General features: G+C 39.2%; 1 protein-coding gene across 1 annotated transcript in view; it reads right to left on the bottom strand.

Annotated features, from left to right (window-relative positions):
* LOC124612368 (beta-parvin) overlaps positions 1 to 13769 on the bottom strand; it is a 112064-nt gene extending 98295 nt beyond the window's left edge. Inside the window, exon 1 of the mRNA XM_047140531.1 lies at positions 13284 to 13769. Within this exon, the coding sequence (XP_046996487.1) occupies positions 13284 to 13752 (469 nt within the window). The 5' untranslated portion in view covers positions 13753 to 13769. The remainder of the gene's footprint in view (positions 1 to 13283) is intronic.
* Positions 13770 to 21529: the final 7760 nt, after the last annotated feature.

The raw sequence follows: 21529 nt of genomic DNA, 5'->3' as shown, positions 1-21529 counted from the left end.
CTTATTTAGATAGTAATTACGAATGCGTTGTTATAGTATTATTGTGTGTACGTTCTTGCTTATTGGTTGCACGTTTATGTAACGACTATAAGGCTTACATACTTAGAACATATACTGCTAATGAGACTTTAATGCAACATTTTGGTTTACTTGAAAAGACATTCTTTATTTAAAGTACTTTCTGAGAGATTACAGATGACTTAGCATTTGGTTTGTTTGACAGCTACACAATTATATCACGATGTTACTAATGAGTGACACAATTTATATTATTGCTTTTACGCTGTATCTGTTTTTTATCTGCACAGTTTTTCTGTATCCTTTTGGAAAGTGAAACAAGTTTTAGTAGTTACTTTTGTGTTATAGCTACAATGTGACAGCCTTTTCCATAGCACAATACATTACAGCACTTTCTTGATCACGGCAATGAGTGTAATAACTACGATATCTATACGCATAGCATTTCACTTTCGCTTATAATGAGGTAAGGACATTGACTTTTGCAGAACTTTCCATGTGTACAACGGCAACTACGACACGTGGCACATTTTTACCGTTAACCAATGACAGAAATTACTTACAGCAAGATGCACAGTTTGGCGATACAGGAAACGTATTTGAGTGATTAATTTTTGTACTTAAAACATTTTTTTGAAAGATTCTCTAATTACGAATATACAAGGATGCTTTTCAGTGATACATTTCATTCGATTGCTGTGATCTGTTACACCCGAGGGTATAATTACATTAATCCTCAGGGGGTACACGTTTACTTTGTGTACTAAGCGTGTGGCAAGCGCTAGGAGCCCTAGCTAATGTGGTATTTGCTTATACAACTTTACACATCGGTATCATATTTCTCTAGCACAGAATTACACAGCTATCTGATTATTTAACAAAGAGACAAACGTTTTTTTTACTATGTCAGTGACACATACGTATGTAATTACACAGTTAAATTTATTCACACTTATGAAATTGTATTTTTACTTTGTGAACTGTTCATATTTTTTGGAACCATTGTGATACTATGAGCGCTTTGAATGCTATATTTTATATGGGATCATGATCTTTGAAGTATGTTTGAGGTAGATGACTTCATTGAAACGAACAGAGAGCATTTTTTTAAGGTTTTGTGATAATTGAAGAAAGCTACGACGTTTTTGAGATTTGATTGAGGTGTTATGATATTATTGCGACGACGATGTGTATTGTGATGTCGAGGTGTGGTTGTGATCATTATGAAGGGTGAGCGTGTGCTTGACTATGAGTGCCACTATGGTAACAGAAATTTTGGCCATTTTTATATGAGACTGTCACTGTAGCAGAAACTGCTATTGTAAATATTTCAGTAAAGAAGTTAGGTGACCTTGACGTAATGCGTTGTGGGTGCCCAGCTGCACGACAGTTGCCTGGAGAAAAAGCCACTAGTGTGGGCCGTTCAGAGGCACAGGTGGAGAAAAACGAAGCCATTAACCTCGATATTGACATTCCTTTGTAGAAATCATCCCAAATACAACACGCTCATACTTGAAAACATACAATTACAGTTTGGAGCTCGTACTTTCTGATATTTTCTGAAATGCCTAATGAAATGATGAGAAATATTTTACGTCTATACACCTGATTATGACTGTCTGTCTTGTTGAGAGATTTTTTCACTGCCTTAGGAGATGCTATATAGCTAGTGAATGACGTTTCATGCTTTGCTTTATATATATATATATATATATATATATATATATATATATATATATATATATATATGGCTATTTTGTTTAATATCTAGTTTCTAGCTGCACTGTAGCATTGTTTAAAATAAAATTTAATATATGTACAAATAGAAATGTTTTCTGTCTACAGACCCAGTAAATAATAATTTTCTGATCTACTTTCTTTAAAAAAGGGAGCACAAATAGACATCTCTCTTCACAGGAAATGCATACATAATTTTTTCAACGATTTGGTAACTTGTTTGGTAGAGTAAGTTATTGCGATGTATCACTCTAGTGTTAAGATGTGACATAGGTATTAAGGTATAAATAGACATTTCCTTTATCTTTACTGTAATATTTTTTCTGCTTGAGCTTTGTCATGTTTAGGTATAAGTTATTGCATTTGCTGCTGCTGTTTGCCTGGCATAATTGTACTGTATTTCACTTTGTATTACTATGCTAAGCCAGTTTTACTACTGATTTATTTGTCTTATTGCTGCACATTCCCTTATATTAGTTGTAACATTGCATTTGCTTTGGTAATTTATATTTGTTGCTGCTTGCTTTGCCACTTTGCATTTTTTCCTCATTCTTGTTTGCGTTAATTGTTTTGTACTGCTGCATTGCCTCATTCTCTAGTATATATCTCTGAGCTCAGTAGATTTAAGTTAGCTTAAGAGGGGGATACTATATAAGAAACTAAGTATGAAGAATTGGGAAAGACTGCATTGAGAAGATATAAGAAAAAAGTTTGGCCAAAAAGGTAGTGTACAATGAAGAATAATTAGTTTGAAAGAGGATATGAATAGCATACAGAAATCATGCATAGATAGGACTTTTTGGAATAATGATGAACTAAGGGAGATCTCCGAAAAGCAAAGAAAATTTTGTTTGCAAATCAAATACTATGAATATTGCAGTACCAAATGTTGTACTGAAAAATAAACCTGCCCTTTCCTTTTGTGTTATTCCGCTATGTGTCTGTGTACCCTTGTGTATTTGTGTTCTTCCTGTCTTTATGTGTTTATCTGATAAGAGTTATGTTGTAGAATTTTTCTAATACTAAGCTACATTCACTATGATGAGGAATACTGTTATCCTCAAATACTTTGGAAAAATGTTTAGATTTTATTTACTCTGTTATGTTTTCCTTTAATGATCATATGACAAATTACTCTTTGAGTATTCTCATTTATTTACTTATGTCACAATTCCTGTAACACTGATGTATCTGCTTATTTCTATTCTTTTGTAACGCTACAAATGGTATCTGTATTATTATGTTCTTTAATGATGTATTTTGTACCATTTTAACTGTATTCTCATGTCATAAAATTGAATAACGCCAGTTCCTCAAATTAAGTATATAGTAAGGTTACTGCACACGTTTCTGTTGGTCACAGTATATGCACAATATGTGAGAAAAAAGGGGGACTGTTAGTGCTCGCACATGTGTTGATAATTCAGCAAGGGACTGGTTGACAGAACTACTGGTTCTAAGGACATTCCAAAAAGTATGTGAATGCACAAGTGGTGGTTTATGGACTTGCTATATTATCCACAAGACTCGTCGATGGTGATTGTGAAACCACACAGTCGTAATGAATGGCTGCTGGCCATCTCTACAAGAACTACAGTGGGTCTGCTCTGTGATGACCTACCTACCAATATTCTTCAAAACTTCGACTGACTCTGCTATGGGTTCGCTTTGTTGTGGCCCATTACCTGTCTGCATGTCAAGAGTCAGCACTGTCTTTCTGTTGTAAGGACAACACTGCTTCTTCAAGACTGCATGGAAATCCATTACTTCCGTATGCATTTTCTTTTACTGCTTATATGTTGTACTACTGTGATGAATGATCAGGACTGTCTTTATCGGCTGTGAGGACAAGTTTTGACCAACAGTGTATCAATAAGTGTGTGCATTTGATATATTTATTACCGTTAATATAAAAAATTAGCAGATATGTAGTGGCCATTGCCCAAAACAATTCGTAAATTTTTGTGGGGAACATGGGGGCTATATAAGTAAGCTGTTTAGATTTTTATGTTGGTAACACCCCATAGTGCTCTGTATGAAAATCACTGACTGTGCTGTATGCAGTCTGTAGCTGGTTGGCATTGTTGGAATATTCGCTATTGTAGTGTTGGGCAGTTGGATGTGAACAGCACATAGTGTTGGGCAGTTGGACAGGAGCTGCCACCAGTGGTGGATGTGGGGGGAGAGACAGAAGTTTAATGGATTCCTTTTAGCACTCATGTGGATGACCTCACACTTTTAGTTATTTAGGGTCAACTGCCAATTTTCGTACCATACAGATATCTTTTCTAAATCTTTTTGCAATTTGTTTTGATCTTCTGATGTCTTAACTAGCCAATAAACGACAGGGTCATCTGCAAACAATCTAAGATAGCTGCTCAGATTGTCTCCCAAATCGTTTATATAGATAAGGAACAGCAAAGGGCCTATAACACTACCTTGGGGAACGCCAGAAATCACTTCTGTTTTACTTTATGACTCCGTCAATTTCTACAAACTGTGACCTCTCTGACAGGAATTCACGAATCCAGTCACATAACTGAAACGATATTCCATAAGCACGCAACTTCACTACAAGCTGCTTGTGTGGTACAGTATCAAAAGCCTTCCGGAAATCCAGAAATACGGAATCAATTTGAAATCCCTTGTCAATAGCACTCAACACTTCATGCGAGTAAGGAGCTAGCTGTGTGTCACAAGAAAGATGTTTTCTAAATCCGTATTGACTGCCTGTCAATAGATCGTTTTCTTCGAGGTAATTCATAATTTTCGATCACAATATATGTTCCAAGATTCTGCTGCATATCGATGTTAATGATACGGGCCTGTAATTTAGTGGATTACCCCTACTACCTTTCCTGAATACTGGTGTGACCTGAGCAACTTTCCAGTCTTTGTGCACGGATCTTTCGTCGAGCGAACGGTTGTATATGATTTAACTATCATGGAGCTATTCCATCAGCATACTCTGAAAGGAAACTAACTGGTAAACAATCTGGACCAGAAGACTTGCTTGTACTTATACTTGCGTCTCACACCCTCTGCAGTGGAGGCCAGAACAGCGATACTCAGCGTTGAAATCACATGGATTTCTTACAGATGACGCAGTAAAGCATTTCAGACACACCACCGCTAACAATCGGCACGAAAAGGCCTTAGGAGATGGCATAAAGCGCGTCAATGAAACCATGCTTTCTCTTGGGGGGTTCATTACCACACATTTGGCTGTCGAAAAATGAACGTTCGCACAACAGGACGAAGTTCTTCACAACCTTGGACACTGTTGACACGACCTCCCAGACGATTCAGTCCTTCTCTCAGGACATGCTGGGGCTGCAACCCACTGAATGTGGTCTGTCCCGTTTCGAGTGTAGCCTGACCACAATTTTACTTAAAAATGAACATGAATAGTCCTAACTACAATAAACTTCCTTTTTTTATAGGATTACCATTTTCATTCTGTTTTAGACCATCTTCAGGCTTGACACCAAGATGGGAGACGGTGACTGTGAACGAAGCAGGCGCCAAACTCCAAGAACGCTAACTGAGCAGCCTTTGTGGAGTCTAGCGCCGGCTCCGTTCACAGTCACCGTCTGCCATCTTGGTGTCAGATCTGAAGATTGTCTAAAACAGACCGAAACCGGTAACTTCACAAAGAGAAGCTTCTTGCAGTTTTGACTGTTCATGTTCATTTTTAAGTAATAAAGAAACCGTTGTGCTCCAGGAGAAATGTTCTAAAAAATTAGTGACCACAATTTTTGCTCTTGTATATAGTGTGGAAACACTAATGACCAAACAAAATAATTTCTCGAAATCTGACTGTGAGCAGAAATAGCAAAGGGTGTTTATGCTCTTTCAGCCCTTCTGTATTGTTCTCTCCTGGGACGTATGCACTTAGGGGTGCAACACGGAAATGAGCGTGAATAAAACAGCAATGGAGCTCTTGAAGACCCCCAGTTCACCTATACATAAGCATCGGCGGGTCAGGCAGCCCTTTCGACACCCATCAGCATTCGTATGTGACCAGCAGTGTAAAAAAGATTGTGAAGCACGTCATCCAGGTACTCATTGCACTGCGCACTACCGTTTTCGACTGAAATGTATGGGAATGAACGCCCCAAAGGAACTTTAGGCCACCCATTGAGGCCTTTTTGTGTCGATTCTGAGAGATGGTGTGTATGAAACGTTTTCCTGGGCCACAGTTCTGTTCCCTATCGCAGAAACTTCACGAGAAGAGGTGAGATGTGACTAATTGGGAGGGAGGGGGGGGGGGGGGGTGACGACCTTCCCGTCGTGTGACACGTCCACAGTGACATTGGGTGAAATAGTGGTGAAATTTCGTACATATGTGACATCATTAACCCACATCACACGAACTTCTGAGCTCTGGCCTTTTTTTCATGTGTGTCGACAACTCACTGTATGAAGGGCCGCCGACTGAGTGCGGAACAACTTTTTATCATAAAACTTGTTCCACGTTGGGAATTGGATGTACAATAATTCACCAGATAAAGTTAAAAGAATGAAAATTCCAAAAGCTTTGAAATATAAACTCAATTTTTTTCTTGGAGCAAAGCTTTCACACAATAAACCATTTTTTTAAAAAAAGTCCATAAGTGTCAACTAAACTCTTAATAAAAATTCAGTTATGACTATGTGGACCTAGGGTGGTCTTGGAGGGACTAAAAGGAGGAAAAATCTCTATCTGTGGCTTGATCTGGGAATTCCTTGGTCAGAGTCTAGTGCTCCATTTGCTCGACCACCATAACCACATATGTTTATAAAAGCAGATAAAAGTTCACTTGACACCTTCCTAAGAGGCAGTCTCCGTTCCTTTCAAACTATCTATGTAAGTGTACCCAAGATGTGGCTTAAATTCGAAGAAATAGTATTGACAGCAGTTGAGAGATTCATGCCAAATAAATTAATTAGAGACGAAACAGATCTCCCATGGTATACAAAACAAGTCAGGACAATGTCGCAGAAGAAACGAGAAACAATAACAAATTTAAATGCATGCAATATCTCCAAGATATCCTGTGTCACATAGAAGCTCGAAATCTGATGTACAACCAGCTTAATATCTGGAATGAGATTTTCACTCTGCAGCGGAGTGTACGGTGGTATGAAACTTCCTGGCAGATTAAAACTGTGTGCTGGACCGAGACTCGAACTCGGGACCTTTGCCTTTCGCAGGCAAGTGCTCTAACATCCGAGCTACCCATGCACGTCTCACACCCCCTCCTCACAGCTTTACTTCTGCCAGTATCTCGTCTCCTACTTTCCAAACTTTACAGAAGCTCTCCTGTGAACCTTGCAGAACTAGCACTCCTGAAAGAAAGGGTATTGCGGAGACATGGCTTAGCTGGAAATATCCCCAAGGCTTCAGCCAAATACTTGTTTCTAGAAACATGACCTTATCTGCAACAGACAGTTTGGATTCTAACATGGTAAAAGTATTGCAAACGCTATCACTGAAGTTGTTAACCAGGTGTTAACTGCATTTGAAAATAAGGATCTGGTATCTGTTGCACTTTGTGATCTCAGCAAAGACATGTTATTTGCAAAACTAGAATTTATGGCATAAGAAACCCATCTTTAGCTCTAATCTTGTCATATTTAAGGAATAGTAGACACGTTAGTCTCAATTAAAAATAGATACTCTTCGTTGAAGGAAGCTTCAGACTTGAGTGCCATGGAGGTGTCTCTGTTCCAGTACTTTCATCATTACAGTTAACGATTTACCATACTGGGTACGAGGCAATTCAGTAGTGTATTATGCAGGTGACACACTACTCAATACACACCATGACATCAGGCAACATACGAAAAGTTAGAACTAGAAATGAATTGATTTTCTTCTAATCAATGTGTCTGTGATCCTAATAAAACACTTGTACTAATTCAGGGGTAAACTAAAGCTGTAAAAAATAAACCATTAATATTTTTAGGTTGTCATATTGATTTCAAATTATAGAGGTAGGGACATATTAGCCATGTCTGCAAATGAATAGCAAGAGTGTGCGTCTCAATTGGAAACTGGGAGCTGTAGTCACTTATGGGTACCTGAAAGTGGACTATTGTAGACTATTTCAGTCACATGTTTCCTATGGCCTTCTGATGTAGGATGTTCCTGTTATTTCACTAAAATTCTGAAAATTAAAAAAAAAACTAATCAAAATAATGCCAAGTGAAACCTAAGGAGCACAAACTACCCCACTTTATCAAGCTCAACATATTGATTGTTTTAATCATCATCAACATCATCATCATTTAAGACTGATTATGCTTTTCAGCGTTCAGTCTGGAGCATAGCACCTTTATAAAATTCCTCCATGATCCCCTATTCAGTGCTAACATTGGTGCCTCTTCTGATGTTAAACCTATTACTTCAAAATCATTCTTAATCGAATCCAGGTACCTTCTCCTTGGTTTGCCCCGACTCCTCCTACCATCTACTGCTGAACCCATGAGTCTCTTGGGTAACCTTGCTTCTCCCATGCGTGTAACATGACCCCACCATCTAAGCCTGTTCGCCCTGACTGCTACATCTATAGAGTTCATTCCCAGTTTTTCTTTGATTTCCTCATTGTGGACACCCTCCTGCCATTGTTCCCATCTACTAGTATCTGCAATCATCCTAGCTACTTTCATATCTGTAACCTCAACCGTGTTGATAAGGTAACCTGAATCCACCCAGCTTTCACTCCCATACAGCAAAGTTGGTCGAAAGATTGAACGGTGCACAGATAACTTAGTCTTGGTACCGACTTCCTTCTTGCAGAAGAGAGTAGATCGTAGCTGAGCGCTCATTGCATTAGCTTTGCTACACCTTGCTTCCAGTTCTTTCACTATGTTGCCATCCTGTGAGAATATGCATCCTAAGTACTTGAAACCGTCCACCTGTTCTAACTTTGTTCCTCTTATTTGACACTCAAGCCGTTTATATTTCCTTCCCACTCACATTACTTTCGTTTTGGAGATGCTAATCTTCATACCATAGTCCTTACATTTCTGATCTAGTTCTGAAATATTACTCTGCAAACTTTCAATCGAATCTGCCATCACAACTAAGTCATCCGCATATGCAAGACTGCTTATTTTGTGTTCACATATCTTAATCTCACCCAGCCAGACTATTGTTTTCAACATAAGATCCATAAATAATATGAACAACAGTTTTGTCTTACCCCTGAAACTACTCTGAACCATGAACTCAATTCAACTCTAACTGCTGCCTGACTATCCATATAAAGACCTTTAATTGCTTGCAAAAGTTTGCCTCCTATTCCATAATCTCATAGAACAGACAATAACTTCCACCTAGGAACCCGGTCATATGCCTTTTCTAGATGTATAAAGCATTTTGCTCTGATTGTTGCCAGCATCATATTTATAGTACCAGGGAAGCAGGTTGCTAGTCTTACTTGCCCCGAGTCCCATTGGGTTTTACCCCTAACGGTTGAGAGACTAACCGGTGGATTTGGTAGCCTTTGCCGTATGAGCACAAAGGTGACCACGACTCAGAATATGCCCGAGATGCCCAGCCTTATTCCAAAGTAACTGGTACCCTGACTGTCGGGACCACTTACTTGGCCACTCATACGTTGCCCGTGGTTCATGAACTAGGACATGACTACAGGAACCCACACCATGAACCACACTGTTAAATGTATACATTTATATACAGCTTTGCTTTATATCAAAAGCAACTTAAATGAGAATATACAAAGAGAATGTATACCTTCACAACACAGGACAGAAACAGGATTTTTCATATACCATGACACAGACTGACAAAGGCTGCAACCACACACAAAATAAGCACTTCCTATATGTAGCTGATCCTTGTCCTGTAATATAATGAAAGTGCGGATTTATGACTCGTTACTGAAACACGCATTTTACAAGAAAGTAGAACTATCTGAGATAAACATTATCAACGCTAGTTTACAAGAATATTTCTAAAAGAAGTGGAATTAAATTATAAGGATTTCTCTGTAAAAATTGTTATTAATTGTATAGTTATGTCTTAACACATTTCGCTGTAAGTGGTCAATATTGACCAAAGGATTGAACTAAATTTCTTTTGGAGTATACTGTTGTAAGAACTCCATATTTAATAATCACATACAAATGCTCACTCAATGATCTGTACCTAAGGACTGGAAAGTGGTACAGGTCAATCTAACATGCAAGGTCAAGGTCAGGGATGTAAAGTGGAAACAGTACCTTTCCATTTTCGAAAAAAAATTTGACTCTCTAACACAGTTATGTTTATTGTCAAAAGTACAATTGAATGGGGTATCAAGTGAAATTTCGATTAGATTGAGGGTTTCTTGGTAGGGAGGAAGTGGCATGTTATCTTGGTTGGAGAGTCATTGACAAATGTAAAAATAACTTTAATGTGTCCCAGAGAAGTGTGCAGAGACCCTTGCTGTCTGTGTTTATGTTGTTGGTCTTGTGGATAATGTTAACAATAACTTCAAACTTTTTGCAAACGATGTAGTTATTTGTAATGAAGCACTATCTGAAAAAATCCGGATAAATATTCAGTGGATTCTTGAAAAAATTTCAAAGTAGTCAAGGATTGGAAATTTTCCTTAAATATTCAGAAATCTAAAACTGTGTGCTTTTTAAAACTAAGAAATGTAGTTTCCTATGAGCACAGTTTATAAGAGTCACTATTGGGATCGGTCTACTCATACAAATACCTGGATGTAGCCCTTTCTAGGTATATGACATGGAAAGATCACACTGGTTCAGTTGTAGGTAAAGCAGGTGGCAATCTTCGCTTTATTGATAAAACTAGGGAAATGCAATCAGTCCACAAAGAAAATTGCTTACAAATCACTTGTGTGACTTTCCTAGAATACTGCTCAAGTTTGTAGTATCCATACCAAATAGGACTAACAGGGTCTGCTGAACACACACAAAGAAAGATTGCACATATGGTCTCTGGTTTGTCTGACCAATGGGAAAGTGTCACAGATGCTGAAGAAGCTTAACTGCCTGACACTGAAGATAGACGGGAAACCTCCAGAGAAAGTCTACATCCAAATTTCAAGAAACTATTTTAAATGATGAAAAATAGAAATAGACTACAACCTCCATGTATCCATCTCGTAGCGATTGTGAAGATAAGATTAGATTAATTACAGCACACATGGACTCATTTATACAGTCATTCTTCTCGCACATCACGCTTGAAGTGAATGGGTCGAAGTCTTATTAACTGTATAATGAGGTGTACCCTCTTTCATGTGCTTCAGAGTTCTTTGCAGAAAATGGGTGTAGATCCAGAAGAAAGGAAATAGAAGTGATCTGCTAAGTTATAGATTCATATCACTGGCATCAGTTCGCAGTACGATTTAGAAACACACACTGTGTTTGAACGTTATGAAATCCTCTATGAAAACCATCTAGACATCATAGACAACAAGGATTCAGTAAATATCGTTTGTAATGAAACACAGCTGGCTCTCTATTCACACAAACTAATGAATGCTATCGCCAGTGGATCCCAAGTTGATTCTATATTTCTAAATTTTTCGAAGGTTTTTGCAAGTTCCTCACAAGCAGCTTCTAACGAAATTTCCTGACTGTAGAGCATCGTCACAGTTGTGTGGTTGGATTGTGGTTTTCTGTCAGAAAGGTATAGTTTATTGTAACTGATGAAAAATCATCGAGTGAAACGGAAGTTATATCTGGCGTTCCCCAAGGTAGTGTTATTTTGCTGTTCCCAGTCTATATAAACGATTTAGGATGTGATCTGAGCAGCCCTCTTAGATTGTTTGCACATGATACTGTCGTTTATCGTCCAGCCTAAAGTCGCCAGAAGAACAAAACCAACTGCAAAATGGTTTAGACGAAAAACGTGTATGGTGCGAAAAGTGGCAACTGAACATAAACAACAAAAAGTGTGATACCTTCCACATGAGTACTAAAAACAACCACAACGTTTCAGTTACATAATGAATCACGCAAATTTAAAGGTTGTCTATTTAAATAAATAGCTAGGAATTACGATCACTAACAACTTAAACAGGAACCATGACACGGAAAATGTTGTGGGAAAGGCAAACCAAGGACTACGTTTTATTGGCAGAACACTTTAGAGATGCAACAAATCTACTAAAGAGACTGTGTACACCTCCCTTTTCGTCCTCTTTTGGTGTATTGCGCACGGTATGGGATCCTTACCAGATAGGCTTGGTGGAAGACATCAGAAAAGTTCAAAGAAGGGCACACGTTTTACATTATCGCGAAAGAAGGATGAGAGTGTCGTAAATATGATACTTGATTTGGGGTGGCAATCATTAAAGCAAAGGCTTTTTTCTTGCCAGTGGGATTTTTTCACGAAATTTCAATCGTCAGCTTTCTCCTCCGAACGAGTACGCCCCGATAGCTCAGTGGTCACCGGCACGGAATGCCGTCCTATGGGCCCGGGTTCGATTCCTGGCTGGGTCGGAGATTTTCTCCGCTCAGGGACTGGGTGTTGTGTTGTCTTCATCATCATTTCATCCCCATTCGTCGCGCAGGTCGCCCAATGTGGCGTAGAACGTAATAAGACCTGCACCAAGGCGGCCGTACCTGCCCCGCAAGGGGCCTCCCGGCCAATGACGCCAAACGCTCATTTTCATTTTCCTCCGAATGAGAAAATATGTTGTTGACTCCCACCTACCTATGGAACTATGACCGTCGTAGTACAATGACTGAAATCAGAGCTTACACGGAAAGATTTAGGTACTTGATTTTCCCACGTGCTATTCGAAAGTGAAACGGTAGTGATACTGTCTGAATTTTGTTCGTTGAACCCTCGGCCAAACACTGAAGTGTGAATCGCAGAGTAGTCATTTAGATGTAAATGTATCTCAGATATAAAATATTATTTGTAAAGATAAATACAGCAAAGACAAATTGCTCTAGTGGTATTAATTCACACATGATTTTCTCGTTATCATATATGAGCCTCAATAACATTGGAAAAATCTATGTAAAAAATAGCTTTGCTGCATTACGCTGTAATAGAAAGCACGAAAACAAGTAAGTTTCCTAGAAATAACACAAAGAAAGATAACAGGAAGAGTGCATATAACATGCACATGAATAGATGTAATCTTAGATGTTAGTCCGTTCTACCTACAAACGAGACGCATCTAGATACTGCACAAATCGGAGCTTGTCGTAAAGGAGATAGTGGGTAATGCATTTTAATGTAATAACTCCACATGTCAAACATTCGGAAGAATTTTGTTATTCATCACGTTTCGACAGATCACTGCAGCGTAAGACATAGCATGAGACATAGTCACCACTGGCAGCCATATTGATTTTTTTTTATAATGTAGTACAGACTAAGAAACACGTAGAAACATTTACACAACGTATAGTGTAATATTAATTCCTGAAGCTTCATCTACTGCTAGCAGAATGTTTACATTTTTGCATAGTTAACGTCAAACACGTCAATTACACCATATGAAATGAAGATTTACCGATATGCTCATTACTTATGATTCACATACCTTTCAGTGTCCCAACTGATTCGCAGTGACTGTTTCTGTATTTTGAATTTTCTTTCTCGTCGGATTTCTGTGCTCGTTCTGGTGCCTCCTTATCTTCCTTTTGTTCAGGCTTCTCTTCCACGTCACTTCTAACTGCCAGTACGACATAATCAGGTTCTTCTGTCTCACTGCTTGGAGCTTGTTCTTGCGTACTGTTGACTTCTGACGGTGTGGTTTCATCCGAGCTTTTCTTAAGTTTGAACTTTTCGTTTTCATCTTGCACTACTTGCTGTGTATGACCCTGTGTTTCACACTGTTTGTTTTGGAGAATTTTAGGAGTAACGTCTATTACACGAGGCGGCTGCGGCTTGTCATCTTCGCCTTCATCCTCGTATTCAGAAGCTGTGGGAGAAGCTGGCTGGACGCGCATTTCAATGGACGACTGACGGTACAGTGTCCGAGATACGGGCATTTCCAGTTCACCCTCCATAGCGCTCAACGTAATCAGCGCGACTGGTGCAGCAGTTTATCTGCGTGTGTCATACAGGAAGAGAACCGATATAGGCGGCCGCAGCTTCCGCGACGCCCATATTAGGAGTCCATGGAAACAATATATACAAAACTTCACAAGAGACATACATTTTGAGTATTATCGGTAGTACAGATTCATCATACTACACTGCTTTAGTGAAATTATACCAAAGTCATTGAAAATGGCGCAAAAGTAGAAAAATGCGATCAATTAAGGGAATGCCGTCTGTACCATCGACTGTTGCCTGGCGAACTTCTAGTTACAGCGACAATGGACTATATCTTTGACATATGATACAGTTATCCACTAACTATTGTGACAATCTAATGTTACCAAAGTGCATCAAATATAAATGAAAATACATTAGCTTTTAAATCGCGCCTTACTTTTTCAGTTAGAAGGTTAAAAATGAGAAAATCGTTAAACATCAAAGGTTACATGTGTATCTCCCTCAGTAGAGGATCATTTGAATACAGAGTTCAGTATTTATGTTTATTTTTTTTTTATACACCCTCAATTTCGGTTCCTGTTTCATCTATGACTGCCAGGACACCAACTCTGCTGCCACTTACATCGTCTACATATAACCAGTATTTCTTTGGGTTTTGTGAGGAATCTTTTGATAATGCTCTGCTGTGTTAGTCATGGAAGGTTTCACCCATTGCCCTCTTGACACCCAAACACGTTTCATTCAGCATGTCTTTATCCACGGTCCTATGCTTTCTTTTCTGCTCATTATGCAGAAGGTACTGTTTCTTTAGAAGTTACTTTATAATAACTATATACCATGGACTATTTCCTCCCTTCCCCCACCCCTTCCCCGACCATTACGAACTACACACATATCTATCCAGTTTATGGTCAATTTATTCCTTTCAATTTGAACTATAGTTCTTCTAGGTACTCCTGCCACAAGATACGTGGTAAATATTTTGAGATCCTCTTGAAGATGTGACAGGACTGCCTCTTTGTGTAACTTACTAAATCTGAAAATCTTCCTACATGTTTTAGTTACCCAATGTAATTTTATAATCATTGTTGCTACAACTGTCTTGCAGTCACTAATATCTGTTTTGCATCTGCATCTATACACCGCAAGCCATCTGACAGTATGTGGTGAAAGGTACTTCTGGTATTACTTACTGACCTCCACTTCGCTGGGGCGTGGGAAGAATGGCTGTGGGTAAACCTCTGCATTAGATCTAGTTTCTCGAATTTTACCGTTGTGGCATTTCACGAGACATATGTTGAAGGAAGTAATATGTTGCACGACTCTTCCTGGAACGCACTCTCTCAGAAATTCAAAAGTAAACGTCTCCATGATGTACAACGCCTCTCTCGTGGAGTCTGCCACTAGAGGTTATTGAACATTTCCATTTTAATATGTTCGTCGTCGTCAATATCAGGTATATATGTCGCCATTAGGTCTAGTGTATTATCCACTGTGAGTGGGTTCCTGAACTATACCAGATCGAGGTAGTTTTTAGAGAACATTTTTAGTAATATTTCATTGGATATCTTGTCATGCTAACCACTAACAAAACTGTAATTTTCCAAATTGATGGTTGCATGAAGTGATTCTCTGTCAGTGATGACAGTATGAAAGAGGAACATTTGTGCCAGCGAACTGAGGTGGGCTCTAAATTTTTCAGTTACATCTGGGAGTGAATCTGGTGGACAATAGAGAGATTTTCTCACGTCATAACCACAGTGAAGTCCAAATGCGAAAATTGGTTCGTCAATAAAATACAGCACTTTTCACTGGAAGCATATTTGTTATGGACATGAAAGAACATATAGAATGGAACTGACTTCCTGGCCAGAGAGTGACGCTATATACACAGACATTTTGTGTTGTTGTTGTTGTTGTCTTCGGTCCTGAGACTGGTTTGATGCAGCTCTCCATGCTACTCTATCCTGTGCAAGCTTCTTCATCTCCCAGTACTTACTGTAACCTAGATCCTTCTGAATCTGCTTAGTGTATTCATCTCTTGGTCTCCCTCTACGATTTTTACCCTCCACGCTGTCCTCCAATGCTAAATTTGTGATCCCTTGATGCCTCAGAACATGTCCTACCAACCGGTCCCTTCTTCTTGTCAAGTTGTGCCACAAACTCCTCTTCCCCCCAATTCTACTCAATACCTCCTCATTAGTTATGTGATCTACCCATCTAATCTATACTCGATGTTAACAAATTTCTCTTCTTCAGAAACGCTTTCCTTGCCATTGTCAGTCTACATTTTATATCCTCTCTACTTCGACCATCATCAGTTATTTTGCTCCCCAAATAGCAAAACTCCTTTACTTCTTTAAGTGTCTCATTTCCTAATCTAGTTAACTCAGCATCACCCAACTTAATTCAACTACATTCCAATATCCTCGTTTTGCTTTTGTTGATGTTCATCTTATATCCTCCTTTCAAGACACTGCCCATTCCGTTCAACTGCTCTTCCAAGTCCTTTGCTGTCACTGACAGAATTACAATGTCATCGGGAACCTCAACGTTTTTATTTCTTCTCCATGGACTTTGATACCTACTCCGAATTTTTCTTTTGTTTCCTTTACTGCTTGCTCAATATACAGGTTGAATAACATCGGGGACAGGCTACAACCCTGTCTCACTCCCTTCCCAACCGCTGCTTCCGTTTCATGCCCCTCGACTCTTATAACTGCCGTCTGGTTTCTGTACAAATTGAAAATAGCCTTTCGCTCCCTGTATTTTACCCCTGCCACCTGTAGAATTTGAAAGAGAGTATTCCAGTCAACATTGTCAAAAGCTTTCTCTAAGCCTACAAATGCTAGAAATGTAGGTTTGCCTTTCATTAATCTATTTTCTAAGATAAGTCGTAGGGTCAGTATTGCCTCACGTGTTCCAACATTTCTGCGGAATCCAAACTGATCTTCGCCGAGGTCGGCTTCTACCAGTTTTTCTATTCGTCTGTAAAGAAATCGCGTTAGTATTTTGCAGCTGTGACTTATTAAACTGATAGTTCGGTAATTTTCACATCTGTCAACACCTGCTTTCTTTGGGATTGGAATTATTATATTCTTCTTGAAGTCTGAGGGTATTTCGCCTGTCTCATACATATTGCTCACCAGATGGTAGAGTTTTGTCAGGACTGGCTCTCCCAAGGCCGTCAGTAGTTCCAATGGAATGTTGTCTACTCCTGGGGCCTTGTTTCGACTCAGATCTTTCAGTGCTCTGTCAAAATCTTCACGCAGTATCGTATCTCCCATTTCATCTTCATCTACATCCTCTTCCATTTCCATAATATTGTCCTCAAGTACATCGCCCTTGTATAGACCCTCTATATACTCCTTCCACCTTTCTGCTTTCCCTTCTTTGCTTAGAACTGGGTTTCCAACTGAGCTCTTGCTATTCATACAAGTGGCTCTCTTTTCTCCAAAGGTCTCTTTAATTTTCCTGTAGGCAGTATCTATCTTACCCCTAGTGAGATAAGTCTCTACATCCTTACATTTGTCCTCTAGCCATCCCTGCTTAGCCATTTTGTACTTCCTGTCGATCTCATTTTTGAGACTTTTGTATTCCCTTTTGCCTGCTTCATTTACTGCGTTTTTATATTTTCTCCTTTCATCAATTAAATTCAATACTTCTTCTGTTACCCAAGGATTTCTACTAGCCCTCGTCTTTTTACCTACTTGATCGTCTGCTGCTTTCACTACTTCATCCCTCAGAGCTACCCATTCTTTTTCTACTGTATTTCTTTCCCCCATTCCTGTCAATTGTTCTTTTATGCTCTCCCTGAAACTCTGTATAACCTCTGGTTTAGTCAGTTTATCCAGGTCCCATCTCCCTAAATTCCCACCTTTTTGCAGTTTCTTCAGTTCTAATCTACAGTTCATAACCAATAGATTGTGGTCAGAGTCCACATCTGCCCCTGGAAATGTCTTACAATTTAAAACCTGGTTCCTAAATCTCTGTCTTACCATTATATAATCTATCTGATACCTTCTAGTATCTCCAGGATTCTTCCATGTATACAACCTTCTTTTATGATTCTTGAACCAAGTGTTAGCTATGATTAAGTTATGCTCTGTGCAAGATTCTACCAGATGGCTTCCTCTTTCATTTCTCTCCCCCAATCCATATTCACCTACTATGTTTCCTTCTCTCCCTTTTCCTACTCTCGAGTTCCAGTCACCCATGACTATTAAATTTTCGTCTCCCTTCATTACCTGAATAATTTCTTTTATCTCATCATACATTTCATCAATTTCTTCATCATCTGCAGAGCTAGTTGGCATATAAACTTGTACTACTGTAGTAGGCATGGGCTTCGTGTCTATCTTGGCCACAATAATGCATTCACTATGCTGTTGGTAGTAGCTTACCTGCACTCCTACTTTTTTATTCATTATTAAACCTACTACTGCATTACCCCTATTTGATATTGTATTTATAACCCTGTATTCACCTGACCAAAAGTCTTGTTCTTCCTGCCACCGAATTTCACTAATTCCCACTGTATCTAACTTCAACCTATCCATTTCCCTTTTTAAATATTCTAACCTACCTGCCCGATTAAGGGACCTGACATTCCACGCTCCGATCCGTAGAACACCAGTTTTCTTTCTCCTGATCACGACGTCCTCTTGAGTAGTCCCCTCCCGGAGGTCTGAATGGGGGACTATTTTACCTCCGGAATATTTTACCCAAGAGGACGCCATCATCATTTAACCATACAGTAAAGCTACATGCCCTCGGGAAAAATTACGGCTGTAGTTTCCCCTTGCTTTCAGCCGTTCGCAGTACCAGCACAGCAAGGCCGTTTTGGTTAGTGTTGCAAGGCCAGATCAGTCAATCATCCAGACTGTTGCCCCTGCAACTACTGAAAAGGATACTGCCTCTCTTCAGGAAGCACACATTTGTCTGGCCTCTCAACAGATACCCCTCCATTGTGGTTGCACCTATGGTATGGCCATCTGTATTGCTGAGGCATGCCAGCCTCCCCACCAATGGCAAGGTCCATGGTTCATGGGGGTAGGAAACATTCTATATTCCAAAAAAAAGTAGGTATTACAAACATGAGAAATATCAAAACTAAACCCACTCATATTATATAGATGGATTGAAATATGTGTGTGTATGCATGTATGTACCACATCTCTCCCTAAATCGCTGGACAGATTGCAACCATACTAGGTACATATATCCCTTACTGTCAGGCAACAATCGTTGTAGCAGTAAGAGCCACCTACCTATCATAGTTCAGGAGATATGACGTCATAAACAATGAGATGGAAGGAAAACTTCTGCATCATGCATGACATTTAAATTTATATTACTTCTGTGCTACTAACTCTATTCGCATTAAAGAAATTTCGCAGGCGTATACACATATGCCGCTAAATACACATACAAAATTATATCATGGTACCACACATAGTTCAGGAGATATGACTTCATAAACACGGATATGCATGGTAGACTGCCGCATTGTGCAAGACGTTTAAATTTATTACTTATTTGCTACTAACTATGTCCACAACATATTTTCCAGACAGTATGCCGCTGGATGAATGTTCCTACATAAATATATCCCTGTGATGCATAGTTTAAGAGATATGACGCCATGAGGTGCGTTAAAAGAATGTCGCATCACACATGAAGTTTACTACCAAGACATTTTTACAGTCGAGTCAAGTTCAGGAAATCCATGGCAGCGCTTTTGACAGTTTTGAACAGCTAAGATCGAATGGCTGCAGTGAAAACAATAGCTGCCTATAGAGCTATGAAGAAGCATTACCATAGAGACGTTTTACCTAGTTGCCTTGTGCACATACGAAGCAAATCGCCCAGTGTACAGAAATTGTCCGGTATCATCTCAACTGTCCAGTATCATCTCACACCAAGTGTGCCGAATAATTTCAAAGGAGTTTCACTAATACATGGAAAAATCAATTTTTTTACATATAACACTACAAGTACAGTTCATTTTTTTGTTTTCCTTTCTAATAGATAATTGGCAAAATGAATACCCAGACAAAGCCGAACTTTTCAGCTAGCAACAAATAATTTCTGCTAACCTGACCTAACCTAACCTAACCGCACGCTAACTAGCGATATCAACTGCTATACCATGTTGCATGCACCTCAGCTCATGGCACTGCTGCTTCTCCTGGAGAACAGTGACCAGCTGTTTCAGAAGTTCTCACTGGGGTGTTTTACAGCATTTCGGATATAGGTCTTGGTAGTGGTCCTCTGAATGGCAGCGCTGGCGGATCCTCACTTTCTGATCGTGTTGTCACATCCTTTGTACTAGAGATGGTCGTCTTAGCTTACAGGCTCACCCGTAAGCTCGTCGTCACAGGTATTTGCAGTCACGATTTTCTGTGGGTCAATAAGGGATCGAGACGTGCATCACGAGAGGTGCTTTGACAGCACACCTTTCAAGTACTTTGGCTTTCTCAAAGGCATTGAAAGATGTGTCTGCTGTCAAGCTATTCGTCGTGACTGCAACACACATTCTAGCAGACGAATTAAAGCCGAAGTTCTTTATATTTTCAGCTGGTTCACTCATTACAAATTTTGAAACTATTGCTATCTTTTCTTTGTTTGAAAGTGACAACCTGCCAAAAGCATACTCGTTATTTATATTGCGGTACATAGTACGAATAAGTGTGCTGGTTATGTGAAGTGTGTTCCAATTTACCCTAAAAATGTCGCTCTGAGGAAATTAAATTTATTCCTTTGCTCTTGAAAATAACAGAAACAACTAGAAAAAACACCACCGGAAATATACCTGCATGAGTAACAGAATATATTTCTTCTGCATATGTACTCAGTTTGAAAATTTACTCGTTTGGAAAAGAAGTCTCCTAAAACAACTGACTTGAAATTTTTCTTTTATACTTTATAGACAGCTGACAGTGAATGTAAGTGACCTTTTAATACTTTCTCCCATATTTCAGTCTTTTTTATTCTGGCGATGAGTGGTAGTTTGCTCTTTCCAGATAATAAACTTGTTTTGAATAGTGACTAGCATTTCCATGTTTCATGCTTCATTTGGAAATTATTGACAATGTCAAGTCCCACAAGCTTTCAGAAATGTGAAGGTGAATAAATAAATTTTGTGCAGATGACAGGACACGAACCATACTTACCATACTTGCAGTTCCATCTTCTCACTCACTGTTTGCGATGTCACCCACTTCATCACGGTGATGATGTGCAGCTAGTAACTTTGTCCTCTGCCATATACCTCCTAAAACCTTCAAATGGCATTAACGCATTATCTGACATTTAATATCGATAAAATGTAACTTTATGAAACATCCTCAATGTCCTAGTGTTTTGGAACATTTATTTATAGGACATAAGTTACAATATGGATGGTTGTAATACACTGAAGCGCCAAAGAAACTAGTATAGGCATGTGTAATCAAATACAGACATAAATAAAAAGGCAGAATACGGCACTGTGGTCGGCAACGCCTATAGTATAACACAAGTGTGTCGCGCAGTTGTTAGATCGCTTACTGCTGCTACAATGGCAGGTTATCAACGTTTAAGTGAGTGTCAACGTGGTGTTATAGTCGGCACACGAGTGATGGGACATAGCATGTCCGAGGTAGCGATGAAGTCGGGATTCCGTAATTCCATTTGACGAGTGCACCGTGAATAACAGGAATCCGGTAAAACATAATTGCTGCTAACCTAACCTAACCGGTAAATCACTAAGTCTGGAAAAAGATTCTGCAAGAATGGGACCAA

This window comes from Schistocerca americana, chromosome 4 (assembly GCF_021461395.2).
Source record: "Schistocerca americana isolate TAMUIC-IGC-003095 chromosome 4, iqSchAmer2.1, whole genome shotgun sequence".
In the NCBI taxonomy this organism is placed as follows: Eukaryota; Metazoa; Arthropoda; class Insecta; order Orthoptera; family Acrididae; genus Schistocerca; species Schistocerca americana.
This window is presented reverse-complemented; position numbering and strand designations above follow the sequence as displayed.